Source organism: Pavona decussata, unplaced genomic scaffold (genome assembly GCF_977016875.1).
Source record: "Pavona decussata unplaced genomic scaffold, jaPavDecu1.1 SCAFFOLD_51, whole genome shotgun sequence".
Taxonomy (NCBI): Eukaryota; Metazoa; Cnidaria; class Anthozoa; order Scleractinia; family Agariciidae; genus Pavona; species Pavona decussata.
This window is the reverse complement of record NW_028145473.1, coordinates 1,697,272-1,717,751: the sequence shown is the minus strand read 5'-3', so window position 1 is coordinate 1,717,751 and position 20,480 is coordinate 1,697,272. Positions and strand designations below refer to the sequence as shown.

The 20,480-nt window shown below is 40.5% G+C and overlaps 1 protein-coding gene across 1 annotated transcript; it reads left to right on the top strand.

Annotated features, from left to right (window-relative positions):
* The first annotated feature begins 1,657 nt into the window (after positions 1-1,657).
* On the top strand, positions 1,658-20,480 carry LOC146481024 (uncharacterized). Its single transcript, XM_085108708.1, has 10 exons — positions 1,658-1,804; positions 2,518-2,591; positions 4,880-5,248; positions 7,600-7,830; positions 8,571-8,825; positions 10,121-11,814; positions 12,548-12,784; positions 13,375-14,872; positions 16,147-16,479; positions 17,938-20,480. The coding sequence occupies exons 2-10, from the start codon at positions 2,585-2,587 to the stop codon at positions 18,222-18,224; spliced, it is 4,911 nt and encodes a 1,636-aa protein (XP_084964834.1). The 5' UTR covers positions 1,658-1,804; positions 2,518-2,584; the 3' UTR covers positions 18,225-20,480.

Below are 20,480 nucleotides of genomic sequence, written 5' to 3'. Positions count from 1 at the left end.
TCATGATTATTAGAAAAATCAACCATGATTTGCAACCAGTCTTTACAAGCAAAAAGATCATCGATGACCTGAGAAAAATGGAATTAAAGCCTCCTTTAGTTAACCAACAGAATGTTGTTTATGAATTTTCATGTGACTTGTGCGATGCAGTTATATCGGTTACACGTACCGCCACCTCCATCAGCGTGTAGAGGAACATGAACAGTCCGTAATTGGAAAGCATCTCAAGAACGACCATAATATAAGACTGGTGAACATTCGTGAGAACTTCACAAAGTCCTTAAGAAATGCTGAGGGAAGCTTGAGTGTATAATTTTAAAATGCTCTTTATTAGAAAGAAAAGACCGACGCTGAACTCTCAAACCGCGGATTCTATTAGCGCGAAACTTTATTTAATTTACATGTAACATTTTTACAGTTCATTTCCGTATAGTAATTGTATTATATGCAACTTATATTAATTTTTCCACTCTTGACAGAAGTCGTCCAGACGTCGTGTTACGTTTTTATCGTTAAGTTTCGTTGTAAAATGCTTATCGAAATCGTTCCTTATTGGGATAAAATTTCGTTTCCTAAATCTTTCTGCAGCCTAAATTTTCATTGTACACAGGCAGCCGGTCAGTGTCTTAATAACACAATAAATGACCGGCAGTCCGATATTTTGAATAATTCAAGGAAACCAAAGGAATCGATCCAATTCAAACTGTTCTTTGTTGAAGAGAAGTGCTAAATGATTCAGGAGAGCTCTATAGTCAGTCAAGTCAAGGTTTGCGTTCGGTCACGAGTTCGTGACACTTGGATTCTGCTCGGAGCAGATCTTCAAAACACTAAATCGGCAGTTCTTGGAAAGGGTATTCTATGGTTTTTATGAACCGTTCAATATATGTATGAACGCACTGAAAATAGTGAATGCCTGTGTCCTTGTCGATCAGGACCGGAAAAAAAATAACATGAGTGCGCGAACTTTATCGACCACACGGTTCAGTTGACAACTGGACAAAATGTCGGTTGATATTGCGTCACGCTTGGCTGTTACGCAATAAATACTAAAATATCAATTTAAGAGATGTTTAAATTTTTTGATTCGATCTCCTTGAATTGTCCAAAATATCGGCCGGCCGGTCATTTAGTGTTTTGAAGATCTCGACCGGCAGTCGGCTCCGACTTCGGCTCCAAGTGTCACGAACTCATGGCTTCGTGCTCAATGCCGAGCTGAGCGCGAACTAAGGGTTTCACTTGTAGAATTCTTCTAAATCGCTTAGCTCTTCTCTACCAACATAGAAGAGTTTGAATTGGATGAGTTCCTTTGATTGCCCCGAATTTGTCCAAAATGTCAGACTGCTGGTTGTTTACTGTTTTGAAAACCTTGACCGGCTGTCGGTCAGTGAGCCACAGCGAACATTTTGGGTGCCCGTGAACTGTTCCAGATAAAGACGAAAACTATCGTTATTACTTACTCCCGTGTACCCCGGTTTTCGTCATTTTCGAGTCGAATTTCAACTTTCGCTTTCGGAAATTAAAATTCCCCAGTTTCTCTAAACGTTGCGTTACATTCATGGTAACAGTTCCTTGGTAACCGGCGAGTAAACACCAATGAAGTGAGACAAAAATAGACTGAGCCTCGCTTTGATTGAGTTTCTCGGAATCAAACCGGAAGTGAAGTGGATGGAAAGCATTGAATCGAGTAACTATTGTAAGTTAAACTTTTACTGTTATCAGACGTTCAATTCGTTCTTCTTCGAAAGTTTGGATGATACCAAATACTGTATGGCTTCCCAGAGAACCAGAGGACGACTTTAGTGAGGTATTGCTTTATCAAATCGAGACTTTCGGGCCGTTTACTATGGCCATTAAACTATTAGCTAGTCGATAGAACAATAATATTGACATTTATTTAAACGCTTGCCCGTGTTTAAATGTAAATCAATCATGTCAGTTAATTAAAACTTATTGGCATCGGTCGATTTCGAGTATCAAAGTATAGCTAAATTTGTCTGACTTGAACGGCTAAGAATTATTCGAGTAGCCAGATATTTTTTGCAACTGAAAGCTCTGGTCTTTATTTTTAATACTCAATTTCAATACAAAGTCTGTGGCGAGGTCGTACGCCTTTTCCGTCAATTTTTTCGCCCGTTGAGGAAGCTGCAGAACAATAAGGTAAAAAACGCGTCCCTCTCGCTGGCTATGTAATACATGGCGGGGTGTTAATTGTCTTCAATAGAGCTTAATGTCCATTAAGAGACCACATCGAGTACATTTTTATTCACCTTTCCTCTCTTGTGTGGGGCTATATCAATGTTTGCGATCGTTGTTCATCGAACACACTTTAAACAGAATTAAATTTAAGTCGTAGAAACAGAAAGTAAAAGCGATCGAGGCTGCGGGAAGTAAACCCGTGAAGGGGAATACCCAGATGCCATGAGATTACCTAGTAATAAAAACTCGATTTGCGGTAAGCATTTAAGTAGATAAGTAGTGTACCTTTAATATTGGAATTACTTTTATTTGCCTTTTCAGTTTAGCATCGTAAATATAACTGCCAAGAGAATCGTGGTGTAGCCTTTGAGTGAAGCTGACACTATAAATGGCAGGTAAGGCGCACTGATGGAGAGAATTAATCAACTGATTAGTTACTTTTAATAATCTGTTTCAATTGCCATAGTTAGCATTCTTAGCCGGTAAGTTCTGAAATGCTTTACTGTTCGTGTTATGGTTCATAAAATAGGCGAATGGATACAAATTGTCCTTCTTTAAGGGGTTTGTGGACTTCCGTGCTCGCAGTGATGATAATAATAAATTTTCCGTTCAAACAACCACGAAAGTTCACTTTACCTTAAAATTTTAGCGTTAACACAAAATGTTTTGCGGTCGCAGCAATCTTGAAATAGAGCCATCTGTTCTAACACCTGAAAAGAAATTTAACAGTTATAGAAAAACCGTAAATTTTGGCTAATGAAATACATAAACAGGTGCGCTTTCAGGAGGGAAGTTCCTAACCACACGCGGTAGGGGGATTTTATGACCTGTTTGCGAGGAGGAAGTCCATGCTTGTATCGACAACTAAATACAAAATATCAGGTATCTCGGTCGGTATTAGAAAGAACAATTTCACGGAAATGCCCTGTTTCTTGAAGAGTGTATTTTTGTGTACGAGGAATAATTCTTGATTGATTGAGCAGTGGCCAAGGACCGCGCAGCATTTTTGCGATTGGGGGGGCTAAAGAAATTCCCGAAGCATTTTTATCGCGCGCTGCAGGCGCAAGCGTCGTAGGGGGGTCCGGGGGCATGCTCCCCCGGAGAAGAATTTAAAATAAATGCTTCTAGAATGGCTAAGAACACATCCCAATATAGCAGACACAGTGAATTATTTTATTATTTATCAGGCTAATAAACACCAAATTTGAACTAAAATAACAAAACATCAAACACAAGGAAAATCCCAATAATTACTTTTTAGCACGTTGACAAATCTAAATCAGTGAATTTACCAAAGTTGCGAAAACGGTTTTCATTTCGCTGGACAAATTCATTCGCTACATCTAGAAGCCGAATTTTATCTGTTCTTGCCTTGTGGGTGTGCAATAAAGCTACATTGCCTTTTGAAAGAAATCGGAAATCTTGGAGGGCCTTTTCCGTTTGCATCCTTTCCGGCTCTCTTCGCCATCCATATTGCCGTAGATCATGTGAGCCTCCTGATTGCTGAAAGTAGTTGGATTGTACGACCCAGGGTGACTGCAGCTATACATCAGTCTTCGTTTGAGGTACTTCTCGCGATTTTTCACGGAAATAGCGGAAACATGCCATTGCTCCGACATTAAGTGTGCCGTACTGATTGCAATACCGTCTCCGTCAAGAGTTGTGGGTTTCTGATGAAACTCATGGAAGTAAACAACGAATTCTATAATAGAGCTTAAGAGAAAACATAGAAACCATGGCCTAGGAAGAGCCGCCATATTGCATGTCCTAAATGAAGAAATCAATTTACCGCGTACCACAACGCTCACTGGCGAAAGTCTTCATTAGTTATCGCATATCTATGAAAGCAGTAAAACAGTAACTTTTTCAATTAAAAAAAAAAATTCCAAAATTATTGGGGGGGGGGGGGGGGGGGCTGAAGCCCCCCCAGCCCCCCCGGCTCCGCGGTCCCTGAGTTGCACCTGCAGTTTGGTATGTGTCGAGATTTTACTGCTGAGCTATACTTTCTTTACATTTGACGTTTTAAAAGATTTAGCAAAAAGAATTTTCGGATATGTGAGCTGTACAAGGACAAAACTTCACCGCTTGATAGGGTAACCCTACCGCCTAGCTATTGCAGCTAGCCTCTTCAAACACCGTAACGAAAAGAGAAGCACATATACGAGTGTCCTAGGTTAGATAAGGTTAAAGCTAGCAGTGACGTTATCATTCCTTACTGTGCACAGGAGGGCCAGGGCCAAGATGCATATGACCAGGACGGTTGTAGGGTCCTTTTGTGTGAGAGTTTTTGTTTCAAGATGAAAGTTCTCCCGGGATGTGTTCATGGTAATATTGTTACATTTTCCAGCTGGGTTGATTTTTTTGTAGCACAAAGCAAGCGTTTAGCACAGGAAACTGTACAGTGATATTCAACGTGTAAAACTTGTGTATTATCTTTATCGGATAGTATTACAGTGTGCTTTGCACGAATTTCGACTCGTGGGGGAAGAAGTTTGCCTCTGGCGCGAGACTTCATCCCTTTATCTGTGGAAGATAAAAAAGGCAATGTAACCGGAAAGATTTCTATACAGCTACGAAGCTTATCTAGGGACGAAACTCATCTCTGCGCTCATGTAAACGGTTTCATTGAAATGAACGATGTAGTTAATTTCAGCTGATAACTATACATTTCCTCTCCTCTTAGAAAACAGGAATCCCGGAAGTGATACTGAAAAGGACCAGGATGATAAAGTTGGAAGTGCGGGCGGCTCTTCCGAAAATGATCGCCAAAGCAACCCCTTATTTCGTTGTGAAAAAGAGACCTGGCAGACAGTGCCCTCACGAAGTCAGCACACGAGACCACGAGGAGGTCGAAACAGTAATTCAACGGCTGCAGCACCTCGTGGGAGCCGAATTACTGGTAGAGGAGCATCACACCGAGACGTTCATCCCAGCAGGCGGCATAGTGATGACAGATCGTGTCATGAGAATGTTCGTGGAGGTTTTCAAAGGGGTAGGGGGCAAAGAGGGCGTGGCATCAACAGTGGACGTGGAAGGAGCCAGGAAACAAGCGGTGAGCTACTGTGTTATGTTTGGTTCCTCTTCTTTGAATAGGGTATAAGGGTGGGTCAAATAGGCGAAAGAGTACAAGGTGATCGATCAAATTTTTCGGTATTTACAATCAGTCATATTTCCCTTCCTTAAGTGGGTTTAGTGTAAATAATTATATTAACGAACTGGTCAACAATGAAAGGAATGTTATGAGTGGTTGTCAGTGTGGCCCTAATTTGTCCTGGTGGACCATTTGCTAACTTATAGCCTTAATTTACAATTACAATTGCGCCAAAAAACCCTTTCGCTCAATAAGATTCTTTTTCTGGAATAGGCCCTGAAATTTTGTCCAAATTCTCCAAAATCTACCTTTAGAAATAGACAATCGCGCCCGTTTCTAATAATGTAAAGACTGTTACGGCTATCAGTTTATTTCCCAGCAGACGGGCTTGTTTGGGTCCTTATCTGACGACCAAACAACGGCTGCGTTAAAGAATACAAAACAGCCATAAATCTCCGCAAACTTTTCCTGATTAAAAATGACATTGATGAAGCTTGCTTTCAGCGATAAGATCGGCGATGTTCTTTTGTTTCATACATGTCGTTTTGTTGGTTGGATACCTTGGACATACACAACATGTTCCAACTGCCCGAGAAATTGAGAATTATGAAAATTATTTGACATCGGATTTCCATTCAAACACTGTTATTTCAAGCGTGTTTGCCTACTCGTCAAAATGGCGTCGAAAACCGTGATAAGGCCTATTACAGATGGACATTTCTGTGGCGTAAAATTGTTCCCTGTTCAGTTCAAGATCAATCTCGTTCCCAAAGGCTGCGTTCCTTTTGGTAGCGCCAAGGAAGCAAGATCTCTATGATAAAAAAAAAAAAAACTAAAATCCTACAAACCGAAGAAAATAATGAATGCGTGCCCACTCCCCAATTAGTATCGCATTCTTTTAAACAAACGTTGATTTTCACATATCAAACATTCTTCCTTTACATTCAGTTCGCATTCATTATTTCTTTTACTTTTAAATTATTCATTCTATGTACAGTCACATTTTTCTATCCTTTGACGACAACAGGACGGTTGTTGCCGAAAGCTTATAGATTTTTAAACTTTTACCGAGAGAACTTTTTATCATTACTACGATGAAGGATCTGTTGTTGCTTACCATCGACGCAATTGTCAGGAAATATCTGTTGAATTTTTTTTTTATTTATTTATTTACTGATTTATTTATTTATTTTATATTACGTTGTCTGAAAAGTTTTACCCTGTCTTAGTTAATTAATTTTCAAATGAGTATAGTACAACGAAACGTTTCTACTCGCCATTCTACTATTAAATATTACGAGCCAAAAATTTTTTGTGCTCTTGCTTACAGAAAAAATTTTTTGGTTTTCTAAAATGACCCGAGGATGTGTAAAATTGATTTGTCGCAGTCGACAGAATGAAAGGCCTTTCCGCATTCTTTTTCTCAGACGCTACCTGCCTTTCGGTCCGCAGTATCCGACTTTTAAACGGAACCCAGATCTTGGCTCCCGGTTTTTGTTTGGCCCAGAGTCCCTGGACATGTGTTCTCCGTTGGCTTAAAACACGCCTCAGCTCTGGGGACGAGATTGGTTTAAGACGGAAATCGACGGACACTTTCTTGATTTTTTTGTCTGAGTCATTTTTTAGATTTATCTGGGCGAAGAGCACAAAACAATTGTCAGTAACGAACTTTTCCGAAGCAAAGTGACGCAATAGAGTGATTTAGAATCGCTTTTACGGACTGTGAGATTCACGTTTATGTTTTCTCATCTACAAAGATGAGAATAGTGCCTGCCTTTGATGCTAGCTCAAAACTACTCAATTTTATTGAGAAACGGCCAACAGCAAGCGGCAAATGAAGGAAAAACATGGCGACGTGGTCATTTCTACCGTTTGCCGTAAAGTAACTCTAAATCTCTCTATTAACGAACTTGAAGCATCTAGAAATGATAGGATTTATTTTATTACCAAGCGACGTCTGCAGACTTCGTTAGATCTAAATGTTTACCCAACATTTCAAGTGAGACTTATGCAGTTAATCTTGAACAGCAACACCTAGCAGGTGTTATTTTCGCAGACATTGCCAAACGTTTGGCGCTTTATAAACTCTGTCTTGACGTAAATATTTGTCTTTGAAGGTTACTGGCCATGGGTATAGTGCAAAAAGATTATCTTCTTATGTTTGCTACAAAAGATAACCATTGTTAGCATCGTTGGGCACATAGTGTCTTCATGCTGGATGTGCCCCAGAGTTAACGTACAATTAAGGCCATATTACCCTCAAAATATGGAGACAGAACGAACCGTGAATTTCTTGGTGTATCTCTCAACAGAGCCCGGAGCAGTGTCTCGTCCGCGTTTCGACCCAGTCTCCCAAGGGTTTACACAACCTGACATCAGATACGAATGGAACAAGTTGTATGTTTTGGGCTTACATTACAGAACGTCACCAGATAGCGTGAAGAATTACATCAAAATAGTCAGTGGCTATGATGTTAGTCACGTGGAGTGGTTTAAGCCCAATGGAAAAGCTATCGTGACACTAAAAACCGACAAAATAAAAGGCAAGTATGACAGTTGACATGGCAACTTATTATCATATCATTATCATAGTATTGCTTAATTATCCTCTCCTCGAAAGGGGCTTCTTTTCAAGGACAATGAAACAGACAGGAAGAAACAAATATTTCAAATACAACATAACATGGTTAAGAATCCCACCTGGAACGAGGCGAACCAGTTGGCTATTTACAAACGAAGCCGAGGAGTTGAAGTTAGGACCACTGAGAAACAACTCCCGATATTGGTCAGAACGGGACTTGAACCCGGGACCACCGGATTTCAAGTCCGGCGCCTTAACCACTCGACCACGCTGCCTCCCTAAAGGTTCAGTAAATATCAAAATGAATTCATCTCGGGTGAAACTGAGGACAACTGGAACCTTACTTTACGTTCACTTCCCTGAAATTGCCACTCATGGCTACGAACAGTAATCCGTCATGGGGAATTCGAAACCTCATGAGGTGTAACATGCATGGATGAAAGAGATTGAAAATATGAACGACTTCATGTTAAGAATTGCGTAGTTTCCAAATCATGGTGGGCTTTGTGTGGGCGATCATTGAACACTTCTTGAAAGGAAAAAACTCTACTTTTATGAGTGTTTGCTATTTTTTTTAATTAAACCTAGAAAATAGGGGTTTTTAGAATAGGAAATGCCAGAGACGAGGGGATGTTAAAGTCTCCATTTGATCGACACATTACGGGAAAGTCAACGTTTATCTTGCTACTTTGTTACTCTCAGATTTTCAAAAGATTGTTAAAGGAGTACAGAAAAAGCCGAAACTGGATGGTGTAGAAGTTTTGATTGAGAGAATGCCAGAATGTAAGAGCATATATGTCAGCGAGTTTTCCTCAATGACCTCAAGGGAGGAAGTTGAGACTTACTTTGGTCATGAAGTTGGTGAGCTGGATCCTGTTCGGGGGATCGTATTTAACCCACGCTGGGACGAAGATGAGAAGAACAAAAGAGCTATTGTGTACTTCAAAACCAAGAAAAGTAAGTAATGTGTAAAAATAACTGACAAATTTCTCGTCCGTTCATTGGCTAATTTTTATCGTCAACAAGAGTACAGACGGATGAAAATTCGAGAGCTGACATCATCGGCGAAAGGTTAGCAAAACTTTACACAGCGCTGCCTTCTTGTCAACCTCAAAACTAGAATTCTTGGAAGAGAAAGTCGACTAAATACGGGAGGTGAAACAACAGGAACTAAAACGTTAAACTAAGGTCCGAGCGGAAAGATGACAATGTTTAGGCAGATTTGAACTGTCTCGACGAGGACTGAAATGAACAGTGTTCCACTACATTATTTTTAACTGGAATGAAGGCTACTTTCGAAATTTCAATTATCCATGTAATTACTGAGTTATCCTTTAAGAATTTTAGTCTGTGGGCTTGAAAATATTCCCAATTATGGCGATGGAATTAAAGTTTTGAGACTGCGAATTTACCTTCTTTATTATTCTTATTGTTACTCGCGATTGAACCTATTTTTTCGGCTTTTGTTGTTGTAACAAACATTTGACGTCGATTTTGTTTTCATTGTTCTCTTTTCTCTGTTGAGAGAATTAAAGCTAGTTGTGCATCCTTTGGCGGAAAGGCGAGTGAATCCACAACAACTAAGAAAATGACTAAAACACAATTGGACAACAGTAAGACGGAGTGGTACATAAAAAGAAAACTTACAAGAATTTGTTAATCGGATGCAAGCATTAACGTGATAGGGTCTTTTAACAGCTCAGACAGCAGACCGTCAATAACAATAGAGAACTTTCAAAAACTCATTAATAGTTCATCGGATCTAAAACCACTCGGCTGCACCTCGTGGTTTTAAATCCCAATAAAACACTGCTGCTCGTGTTTTAAGCATTACGTAAACATTCAACACACAATAATTCTGGGCGTTGGTCGATGAACATCTCGTAATCTACAAGCTGTCATTCTGTTTTGCCATATTTGTTTTTCTTTAGGCGACAGTATTTCAAGCGAGATGTGTTTTTAAAAGTAACCCGTTTTTGTGTTACAGGCCCAATTGAAAGATTTAGTTTTTTGTATAGTAGAAGATGCGCTACTTAAATTTAAACACCACTTCACATTCACAGTGGAGGAAATAGTGGAGGAAATGGCTCTCTAGAACGGGAGCCGACAGTGATTTTTACAACATGACAGTTTTTTGACATTTGAGATTTGACACAACACATTTGTTACAACATAACAATTTCTTGGTATACTGAATACTGGGTTTCAAAACGAGCGCGATATTCTGTAACATTTCATGTGTTTTATTGCAGGTGTATGGAAATCAGTAAAGAATGATCACTTCCTTCATGGCAAAGCACTACACGTAGAGGCGTTCTACCCCTTTATGGGAACAGTGACCCCGGTTGACCAACCAAAAGGACTAATGCGACACACGTCGGGTGAAGTTGAGGCTGGCAGACATCCCGAGTTTTACAAAGCGGTTAAACCGGACATCATGGAATTCATCATGAAGTCAAACCAAGAAGGAAAACTGAGGGAACATTTAAACGACAGCGAACGTGCTCGAATCAGGTGGACACAGGATGACACGTACGTAATGATCAAATACGGTGGAAATAAGGTGGACAAGGAATTTGATGAGAACGCTTGGAAGAAACGCTGTTCTAGCATAGTTGATTCCTTTCTGGACAATTGCAGCACAAGAGAATTTCCAGTTGATGAGGGGATTTGGGAGGAGGTAGTCGATCAGCTTCCACAGATGGAAAGACTTCTTCCAAAGTTCACAGCACTAGTGAAGACAGTGAAGGAGTCCCACACACTTAAGCTGATTTGCCAAACATCAAACGTGTCCGACTTTGAAGAAACTTTAACACGCCGCCTGAAAGAAATGAAACAAGAGGAACTCGAGAGAAAGCTAGATCAGAAAAGAAAGACTGACATTTCCAGTGAAAACCTACAGCTTCTTCAAAATGCCAGGATTGATGACATACTTAAGAAGGAGTTTAACCAAGACGTTCGAGCAGAGGTCAACTTGGGCAACCGAAATCTTGTAATCAAGACACCTAAAGGGCTAATGGCAACAGTCCTGGCGTATCTGAAACAGCGTTTGGACGAAATCGATCAAAACGCAATAGCTCGTCCTCCAGAAATTTTGGACATCTTAAAAACAAAGGTTGGAAAGAGAAAAATGGCTGCTGAACTGGGAGAGGGATGCGCATATAATGTTGACGAAAAGACCCAAAGAGTCATACTTCTTGGCCGAACACCTTCAGAAACAAGACAAGCGAGGGAAAAGGCTGAAATCGTGCTAGTCAGCGATCAAAGTCTAACTGTGACTGACAAGGATAATCCTCTCATAGGCTCCGAAAAGTGGAAAGATCTTTGCAAGAAATTGGAAAAACGCCTAAAGATCCGCCAAAAACGTGAACTACAGAACATTGCTGTCTTTGGGTTTAAGCAAGATGTCACAGAAGCCGTTAATAAACTGAGAGATTTTCTTAACGAGAGGAAAGCAACAGAAGGAGAGATTAGACTTGATTCGCCGACTTATCGCAAGTTCTTCAACGAGCTCTACAAACATGAACTTGACGAATTGGAAAGGGAATTTTTATGCTTCGCCGTCAAGATATCTGTTGACGAGAGTGGGGATCTCATCCGCTTCTCCGGATCTGAGGATGGTGTGAAAGAAGTCGAAGAGCGGTTGTACGCTATGCGCGACAAAATCAAACAGAAGACCTTTAAAATTTCTACACCAGGCATGCGAAACTTCTTATCCCAAGAAGAAGGACATCGCCTCATTGCAACTGTGGAGCGCGATCACAAGTGTATTATTGGTATCACCGAACACAACAGAGATCAAGGTGAGGAGGAAGACAGTGAGGACGATGAATCACTGAGCACCAGTTCTAATGGTGAAGAAGAAGTTGATGAAAACGAGCAAACTATATTTACCTCAGAGAAGAAAAGGGTGATCTGGAAAACAGGGAGCATTGCAGAAGAACAGGTTTGTATTAGGTTCCTTGTATACATGTCACATAATGAAATAAGGTTGAGAAAAAAACAAAAACAAAAACAAATTAGACTCAATAAGGTGGATACAGGACCGAGACCAAGTCGCAATGAAACGTTATGTGAAACGATGTTTTTGTGTAGTTCCTCCTATCACAGGACGTTTATTTGGTGGTCAAAAAGAATTGCACCGTGCCATATAGAAGGCGGTAGGAACGAGCACTATACCTTACATATGTAAACTATAAGGCATCGTGAACACTAGACAAGCTCGATATTTTTAAAAACCAATACTGTCTGGATGCATCAAAGGCTGCCGTCCACATTTAGGCAATATAAAACGCCAATGACATTGATTGAAGAGGGTTTCAAAAGGTGATACATTAGAAAAAATGAGACAGCCTCAATTAGTTTTAAATGCTGAGAACGCGTCATGTTCAAGTCAAAGCAAAGCACAAAGAGTGTCAACTCGTATGACCTTAGACGCCAGAAGACGCTATCAACATTTTCATCACTCCTAGTGTGGAGGACGGTGAACAGCTTTCCTCAAACGGTGTGTTGTCTCTGAGGAAAATGCAGTATTGTGGATCGGACAAGGAACATGAAAAGCTTGTTTGCTCTGTTTTGGCAAAATTGAAACAGAAACTTAACACAAATTAATCTGTACTGGGCTTAACTCAGAAATTATTGTTCCAAATTCCTGAAAATCTCGTTTATATTCATTGTAGGCTGACATCTTAGTGTGTTCTGTGGGATCAAATTTTAATCTTTCCATTGGTGCTATTGCAAATGCCATGAGACAAGCCGCTGGCCCGGCATTACAGGGAGCGTTGAAGGAATTGAAAGATGTGACAGCTGACCTTGGTCAAGGCGACATTATTCACACAATTCCTGGAAATCTGGCCTGTCGTTACGTGATTCATTGTGTGTGTTGCCCTTGGAAAGAAAGTGACGATCAAAAACAGGTTAGAGTAATCATATACACTTAATTTTGGGCTTTGCAACAATGTCTGCTTCAAAGTCGTCCCGTTCATAACACCACCGATTAACCGTAAAAATGTGGTCTTTCTGATGAACAGCTTAATTTCCTTAATTGGTCAGATTAACATCCACATGAGGAGAGATCTCTACACGAGAAGGTGACCACATGAGCTTTCTCTAGGGAAGAAAAACATCGGCCGTGATATTTAATATGGTACACCAGTAACGGCATCTAGTAACGCGAGGTTTTATAGGCCGTGAGACTAAACTCTGCACTACACTATATTTATGAGAAACAGAGCTGACTGACCAGTGAGTGAGATTACGCTACTTGAGGTCTGGAGCTTCGTGTTGTTTTGTCATTCTTAATAATACCTTTGACTCGGTCCTCTTTCTGTGGTTATAAATGGGTATTAAGCCAACTGCTGGGTAAACGTAACAGAAACCGAAGGGGAACCTTGCGATGGACTGACATACCATCAATATTTCATGGCTTGGAAACCGCCGTTCTTAGGGTGAGCAAGCTACTGATCGCGTCAAAAGACTTATCTTTCGTCTTTTTTTTCTTTGGTAGATTTTCAGAGATTTGATGCGGAAATGTTTTGACAAAGCTTCTGAACTAGGTGCGTGTTCCATTGGTATACCGCTGATAGGGACCGGTAACCTTGGTTTCCCATATCCAATCGCAGTCCAGATCATGATAGAGGCAGCTGTCGACTACAGTCAGGCAAACCCAGAATCACCCTTGGAGGAGTTTAGATTCATCGTGTTCAGCGGTGACCAGACAGGGATAGAGACCTTTGAAGAGAAGTTTGTAGCGTTTAAGAAAGAGCATCATCTGGTGCCGAAACATCGCAAACGAAGCGTTCCGAAGAGAAATCCAACGCCTGTCGTGCCAGAGTTTAGCTACAAAGAAGTTGACCTCGGAGAAGTCAAGTTGAAAGTCGTGAGGGGGGACATAACCCAAGAACACTCTGATGCAATCTGTAACGTCGTTACCCAAGAACTTGACATGAAAAGTGGAAACCTAAGCAGAGCCATCGCTGAAGTCTGTGGAAGCACGGTGCAAGACGAATTGGTGTCAGAAATCCCACAAAGTCCAGGATCTGTCGTGACAACTTCAGGTGGACGTTTGGCAGTGAAGCACATTGTGCACATGGTTGTAAGTTCTGGAAACAAGCATCATCTTCAAACATGTTTGGAGAAAGCTCTCAAAGAAGTTGACTCTGCAGGCTTGTGTTCAGTGTCAATTCCAGCGGTTGGCAGTGGAGGATTGGGATTGACAGCTGAAGAATCAGCAGACGTGGTTTTCAGGGCAATCCGCGCCATTACAGCCAGGTCTTTGCATTGCATTCGTGAGGTGCGAGTTGTAGTTTTCAACGACACCGTCATTGGTGCGTTCGTGACCGAGTTAGAAGCCATCCAAAGAGAAAACGGTGACTTCAATACCTGCGATGATACAGACGAGGAGGCGGACGCAGTTTATGGTGAAGGAGCTCTAGAAGCTTCTACCGATGAATTGACAAGAAGCCTTCTCCACCAAAACGTGATCGTTCATGGGAGGACAGAGTCTCTTGATGCAGCTATGGAAGCTCTGAAGGATGGCGTCGCAAGGGCGTGTAATAAGCCACGCGTTATAAAGCACGAAGTCATAACTCGTCTATCCAAAAAGAAACGGTGCATGCGGGATCTCAAACAAATGTGTCGTGTTCGAGATGTGAAATTAGATCTACCAGAGTCAGATACCATCAGTCTAGAAGGACTTCCCAAGGATGTGATGGACGTTAACACTGAAGTATCCAACATTATCCAGGAACAGATGGAAAGAGGGCACAAGGAGGAGCGGGCCGAGCAGATGTCCAAAACGGTTCAATGGTACATGGTTAGCACTTCAGGAAAAGCCGACGAACCTTTTGAGAAAATAGCTAACTACGAAATCGAATCAGCATATCAAGCTAAGAAACCGTCTCTGCTATTTACACATGAGAACTTGAAGGCTGAAATCAACTTCGGTAGCAAAGAAGTCACATTCCTGAGAAATGGAAAGATCAAAAGTGTCCGCCGTCGAGATGGTAAGTACAGAACTTGCTTTTCAGTATTGATTATGAATCAGCGAGAAACTGCTCCCTAACCCTACACGATGTAATTTTCGCATTTAATTTTTTATCACCTTTCTAAAAAAATGCTTCTCCATTTTGTCTCATAAGCTTGACCAAAGAACGTGTGCGCGTCTGCAGTCATTTCTGTTCATTCGTTTTACCTTTACACTCCTTTGCACTCTTTCAAAGTGACCGCAGTGTTCTTATATAAGCCCTTATTACGGAAAGTGAAACGAAACAGACCTAAAACTGAGGAAACTTTCCTTTCTATGCGGTGTACCTAACGCTCTGACCATCAAGAAACGTAAGAAATAAATTAATGTTCTTTTCCTTAATTTTATATTGACCTTTTTAATATGGTCGCTACGATGTTGGTCTTAACGTTTCCTTTTTTTTTCTCTACGGGAATCATAGAGAGGGGTTGGGCATATTCTTTCCCTTTTATCAGGATTTTTCGTTCGTTGGCTCACCAAAACACGACTTACTCGGTCCATGTTGTTAAAGAAACTACATTTACATGTAAACGTATTATTTATTATTATGTCGCATCTTTATAATCAGTAACATTGCAACTGAACCGTCCTATACTAGCATCGAATACTGATCATCCTGTTACTTTACCTGGCCGTTAACGGTTGATTCTGGCCAGGCTATCAAACCTCAACCATAATTTTTTTTTTTTCACACGAGACTATGGCCTAGGGCAAACATTTTAGTCGCATAAGTTCGACTTGCCAAGTCGGACAATGCGACAGTGGTTCGGTGTTTCGGCAAAGTTGTACTAAACACGCGCTGAACTTCATTCATAAATCATACAAATCACAAAATAATTGATTCAAATGTGATGGACTGCGTAAACGCCACAAAAATACCGACTGCCCCATCAGCCAAAGGCTATCCCCCCACCCCCCCTCCCCCCCTGACGAGCATGCGCTGTACAAAGACAATTTCGCGACCGGAAATGGCAAGTTATTGAACGTTATTGCTGACATCGTACAGCGTGATGGAAAGTATGTTTCGTGTTTCATGAACACAGAATATGACTGCCCGACGAGCACTTACTCCGGTGTTTTAATGAAGTGCAACTTTTAAATTAGGATCGACGCAGGTTCGACGTTTGCTACCACGCTGGAATTGAGTCGACTCTTTGTTGAACCTATTTTTAATAGATTCGACACGCCTTAGGTTCGACGGTTGCCCCAGGCCTTACATTTGATTCACCAAAAGTCCTTGTGTTTATTCAATAGTTTTACCTCTCCCTGCTGCATGGGACGCCCAACCTCGTGACGAACGTGGCAAGGAAGAGATGCTTTACCTTGTCAGCCTTGCACAGGACTCCCAGGAATTTAAAACAGTCCAGGAGAAGCTCCTCAAGTCGCTGCGTGGGAAAGTGTCCATCACAATGATCGAGAGAATTCAAAACCCGTCGATGTTTAGGTCATACATGTTGAGGAAGCAATGCATGGACGAGAAAAACGGGACACTTGAAAACGAGATGCAACTTTTCCATGGAACCAAGTACGATAGTGTGAAGTCCATCAATATACAGGGATTTAACAGGAGTTTGTGTGGTCAGCAGGGTAAGTACTGTCATATAGCACAGCGGTTTCCTTGCCTGGCACGCCCGCGCTGTTTTCTGGAGAAGAATTTTTTTTGGGAAATGTAACAAGTGAAAGCCTCAATAGGGACACAAATGATCGGCAGAAATGCGCATGGGCAACGGGTCTGCTAAATTAAAAAAAATATCAATTTACAAACTTATCAAAAATATAAACATACTGAAAATGATTTAAGTTGTTTCCACATAGAACTAAATACCTGCACCTTCAATAGCTCGGAAGTTTAATGTGAATTTAATCAGAACAATAAAGTACAGGTCTCAACTATCGGCAGTTCTTTATAGCAGAGATACAGAGTGCCATATTAAGACATTTCACGAAAAGCCATGGTCACGTGCAAGGACTATCTCTCGGTTGGGTTTAATGATTAGGAATCGACGTCAGCTTACAATAATAATAATAATAATAATAATAATAATAATAATAATAATAATAATAATAATGATAATAAGTATGCTATTTTGATGATCATTTGAGGAAGAAAATAACGATCGATAGTGAATCGTCTCACCACGATGCTCCAGAGTTTGAACCTATTTCTGAACAGTTAAAAAAACGTGAATATTAGAATTACTTTTCCAGAATTTGTATTGCGTCGCCTGTGTACAGGGACCTGCTTTCCTCACTTAAATCGGAGGGTGACGTCTATGTATTGTTTATTATGATGATTTATGCAAAATTTTATAAGAAACAGCAGAACATTGGAAACATAATTATCAACGGTAACACACAGATAGACGTCTCTCTTCGCTTTTTTTTTCGGGGAATAGTCGTTGGCGGCTGCTTGCAGGCCTGATGCTATGTCATGAAGAAAAAAAAGGTGAGGCGCTGCAAGTCGTGAGGGTCACGATTCATTTCTCTTCTGAACATGATGTTGGAGTCAAGTTTTTCTAATTTGCATTGAAGGAAACGGTCAAATCTGGGACGCATGCGCAGCCCTCGCCATAATTTTCCACAACAAAAGAAAGAGAAACGTGGAATACTCCACTTTGACTCTAAAACTAAGATGGTTTCTTCAAACGCTGGCATAAACATTTTTCAAGAGAAAATTTACTTTGTTAAACTTTTTGAAACTTTTGTACCAAAGCTCCGACTTTCAAGGCGCTGTGGTCTGTTTCCCGGAGTTTTAGGGTCCGACAATTATTTTCAAATTTGTCTAGTGATGACTAGTGATAGTTTTTCGTACAAATAGGCCCTTGAGTTTCTTAATCTTCTCAAGTTTTCAACGTTTTTGTGCCCGAAATGTTTTCCGGAGTTTTGAGAAACGAAATTGGAAGCAGCGTAAGCTTTTCCGTTGCTAGGGCACTGCACTAAGGCACTTTCCTGATAAAGTCATTCCAGCTCAAGTGTTGTGATTCAGCAGCTACTGCGAACTGAGAGGCTGTTACTTACAAGATTCCTCACCCTCTCCTCCCACAGGTACGGCGTATGGCGACGGAGTCTACTTTGCAAAAGATGCTTCTTATTCCAAATCTTACTCACAACCATCCTCTCACGGCGAATGTTGTATGTACTTAGCGAGAGTGCTCGTTGGCAAGTACACCGCTGGCAAGCAACGAATGAAGACGCCCCCTGCCATTGATCCGAGCAAACCAGAAATACTTTTCGATTCGGTTGTTGATAGAATGGATAATCCAACGATTTTTGTGGTTTTTAATGATTTTCATGTATACCCTGAATACTTAATAACATTTAAGAGTGAATGAAATGTCAAGTTTGATTAGCAAGAAAGAGTAAAATAAGTAAGTATTTTTAGGGATTACTAAAGCGAACCATTTTATACTCTCTTGGACATAATATAGCGATTTATAGCGATGAGTTTTCTTGGACATAAATGTTGTGGATTGATTAGTGCATATCTAGAGAATATTGGACATTGAATGGGGAGGGGGTGGGGGCGACTCCATAAAAATACATTTTAGCCAATTTAAAAGGGATCTGTAGCATTGAAAGAAAAAGTCTCGTACGCCAAAGCAGTATTAATCAACTGCTTCAACGGCTCGTCGAAGAAAAATGTTTAAACGTGAAGTCAATAGATTTATAGAAAGTGCAGAACATTTAAATCTAATTTGTTATTAGAGACATGTGCATGTGATGGTCGTTAACTGTGAAACTTTGCTTTTCGTAGTTGCGTCCAAAGTTTGGAGTTAACTATGATTAGCTCATGTTATCAAATCGATAACAGGTTAATAACGCTAAAGCATTCCTTTGCCATAAAATATCAACTTTCCTTTCCAGTGTGCACAGGCTATTTTGATGCGCGTTATCTTTCGAGCAGTTGTTCATTGAAGTTTATCAAAGAAATTTTGAGGCAGGGATGACATTTTTATTGTCTACTAGACTGTATAAGTGTTATTAGTGTAAGTGTTATCAGTATATGGTGTTAGTATTACTTTAGTAGTAGGCTCGTTGTTTTTTTAGTTGTGACGCGTGCCCACAAGCTAGTCTTTTGAAACCCATCGTTCATGTTACACGAGTTTTCAAGAGAGAAGTGTTGTGTTGCAGCGGAGGGAGCTGTCCGCCCAACTATTCGGGTGGCCATGGTGTCGCGCTTATATAGAGCATGAACCAAAGGCTGACCCGGGAAGCAATGAGGACACACTCTCGTCATGATCATTCTGGTTTGTGGAGCCTGCTTGTAAGAGATTAATGCAAACATAACTAGCCAGGAACAGGTCAAACCAGTTCTAAGTTAGTACCACACAGAGGCTTCGACAACGATATCCTTGGGTAGTGACCCAAAACTCTACACCCAAATTCAAACACGCACAAGCATTTTCACTGAATTAATCAAAATTCCGCTGCGGTTCTCTCTCAAGAGTAACTCGTGAGACCTGGAGCACTATTATGCCCCCAGAAGGGCATGTTAGAGCATTCAATAGAGAACAAAAACTAGAATAAAACACACAGAAAAAAACCCAACTTAGCCAACTATTGGATTAATATTTTTGAATCAGATCGCTGAAAAGAGAGAAATCGGAAATGCTTTCTACAAAGGCTACTGCCGGCTAGGTAATAATTAACCTTAAGGAGGAGCAACTCATGAGCAGACTAGAGAGTAACTCATGGGTATAACCTCACATAATTCTTACAAACATACTCTATAAACCTATATGACCCGTTTGACCATTTATCTTTGGTTGACGACTCAATTTTTTTTCTAGATAAACAGACACCATCCGGATGGTTTAGTGGTCATTTGCCCACGACAATGCACACCCCTCTCTTAAAAGCTCATATAGCAATCAGTAATAAACTTGCCAGCGATATTACACATGCACAACAAATTACTACTCCCAAGATCAGCCTCGGATAGCTCAGAGTAATTTAGAAGTGGTGAGCAACCTCGCAGAGACATTTTGCTCACTCAGAGTGTCTCCGGGATAATTAATGACACGTATTGAGCAGTTTAGGGTATATTAGGACCAATTAGCAACCTCTCATTGACTCACAAAGACTTAGACCAAAGCTTATCCAACATCAATTTTGGGCCTGCTCAAAGCCGGTAAATTTTAATCGTTTGTTTTTGAACGGTCTTTGCATGTTCAATAGCAGCATATTGATGTTCTGCTGTACTACGAGATAAAGATGACAGTTAAAATTTCTTTATTGATGGCCATTTGTTTTTGAATGTGTTAGAAAGCGAATAAGCAGTAAATGTTACGCGTCGTGCATTTAACGTTTAAAGAAATTAGCAGATTAAGGCACGCTCTAATTTGCTTTCTTTATGTCGAAAGCAATGAATTACATTTTGATTGCACCCGAATTATTATTTTCAGAAAAGAGCACCGCAGCGGAATTTCGATTAATTCAATAAACATGATTGTGAGCATTTGAATTTTGGTAAAATTTTCTTCAAATTTGGGGAGAACTTTTACGCATTGAAGTCGTATTTACTATAGGCGAAACATATAAATCAGCTTGAAAAAATAGTAGAGATAATAAATGGATCTTAAAATGTA

Coding starts and splice junctions, on each gene's coding strand:
- LOC146481024 (XM_085108708.1), top strand. Junction 11,815..12,547: donor GGAGCATTGCAGAAGAACAG/GTTTGTATTAGG, acceptor TATTCATTGTAG/GCTGACATCTTAGTGTGTTC. Junction 12,785..13,374: donor AAAGTGACGATCAAAAACAG/GTTAGAGTAATC, acceptor TTTCTTTGGTAG/ATTTTCAGAGATTTGATGCG.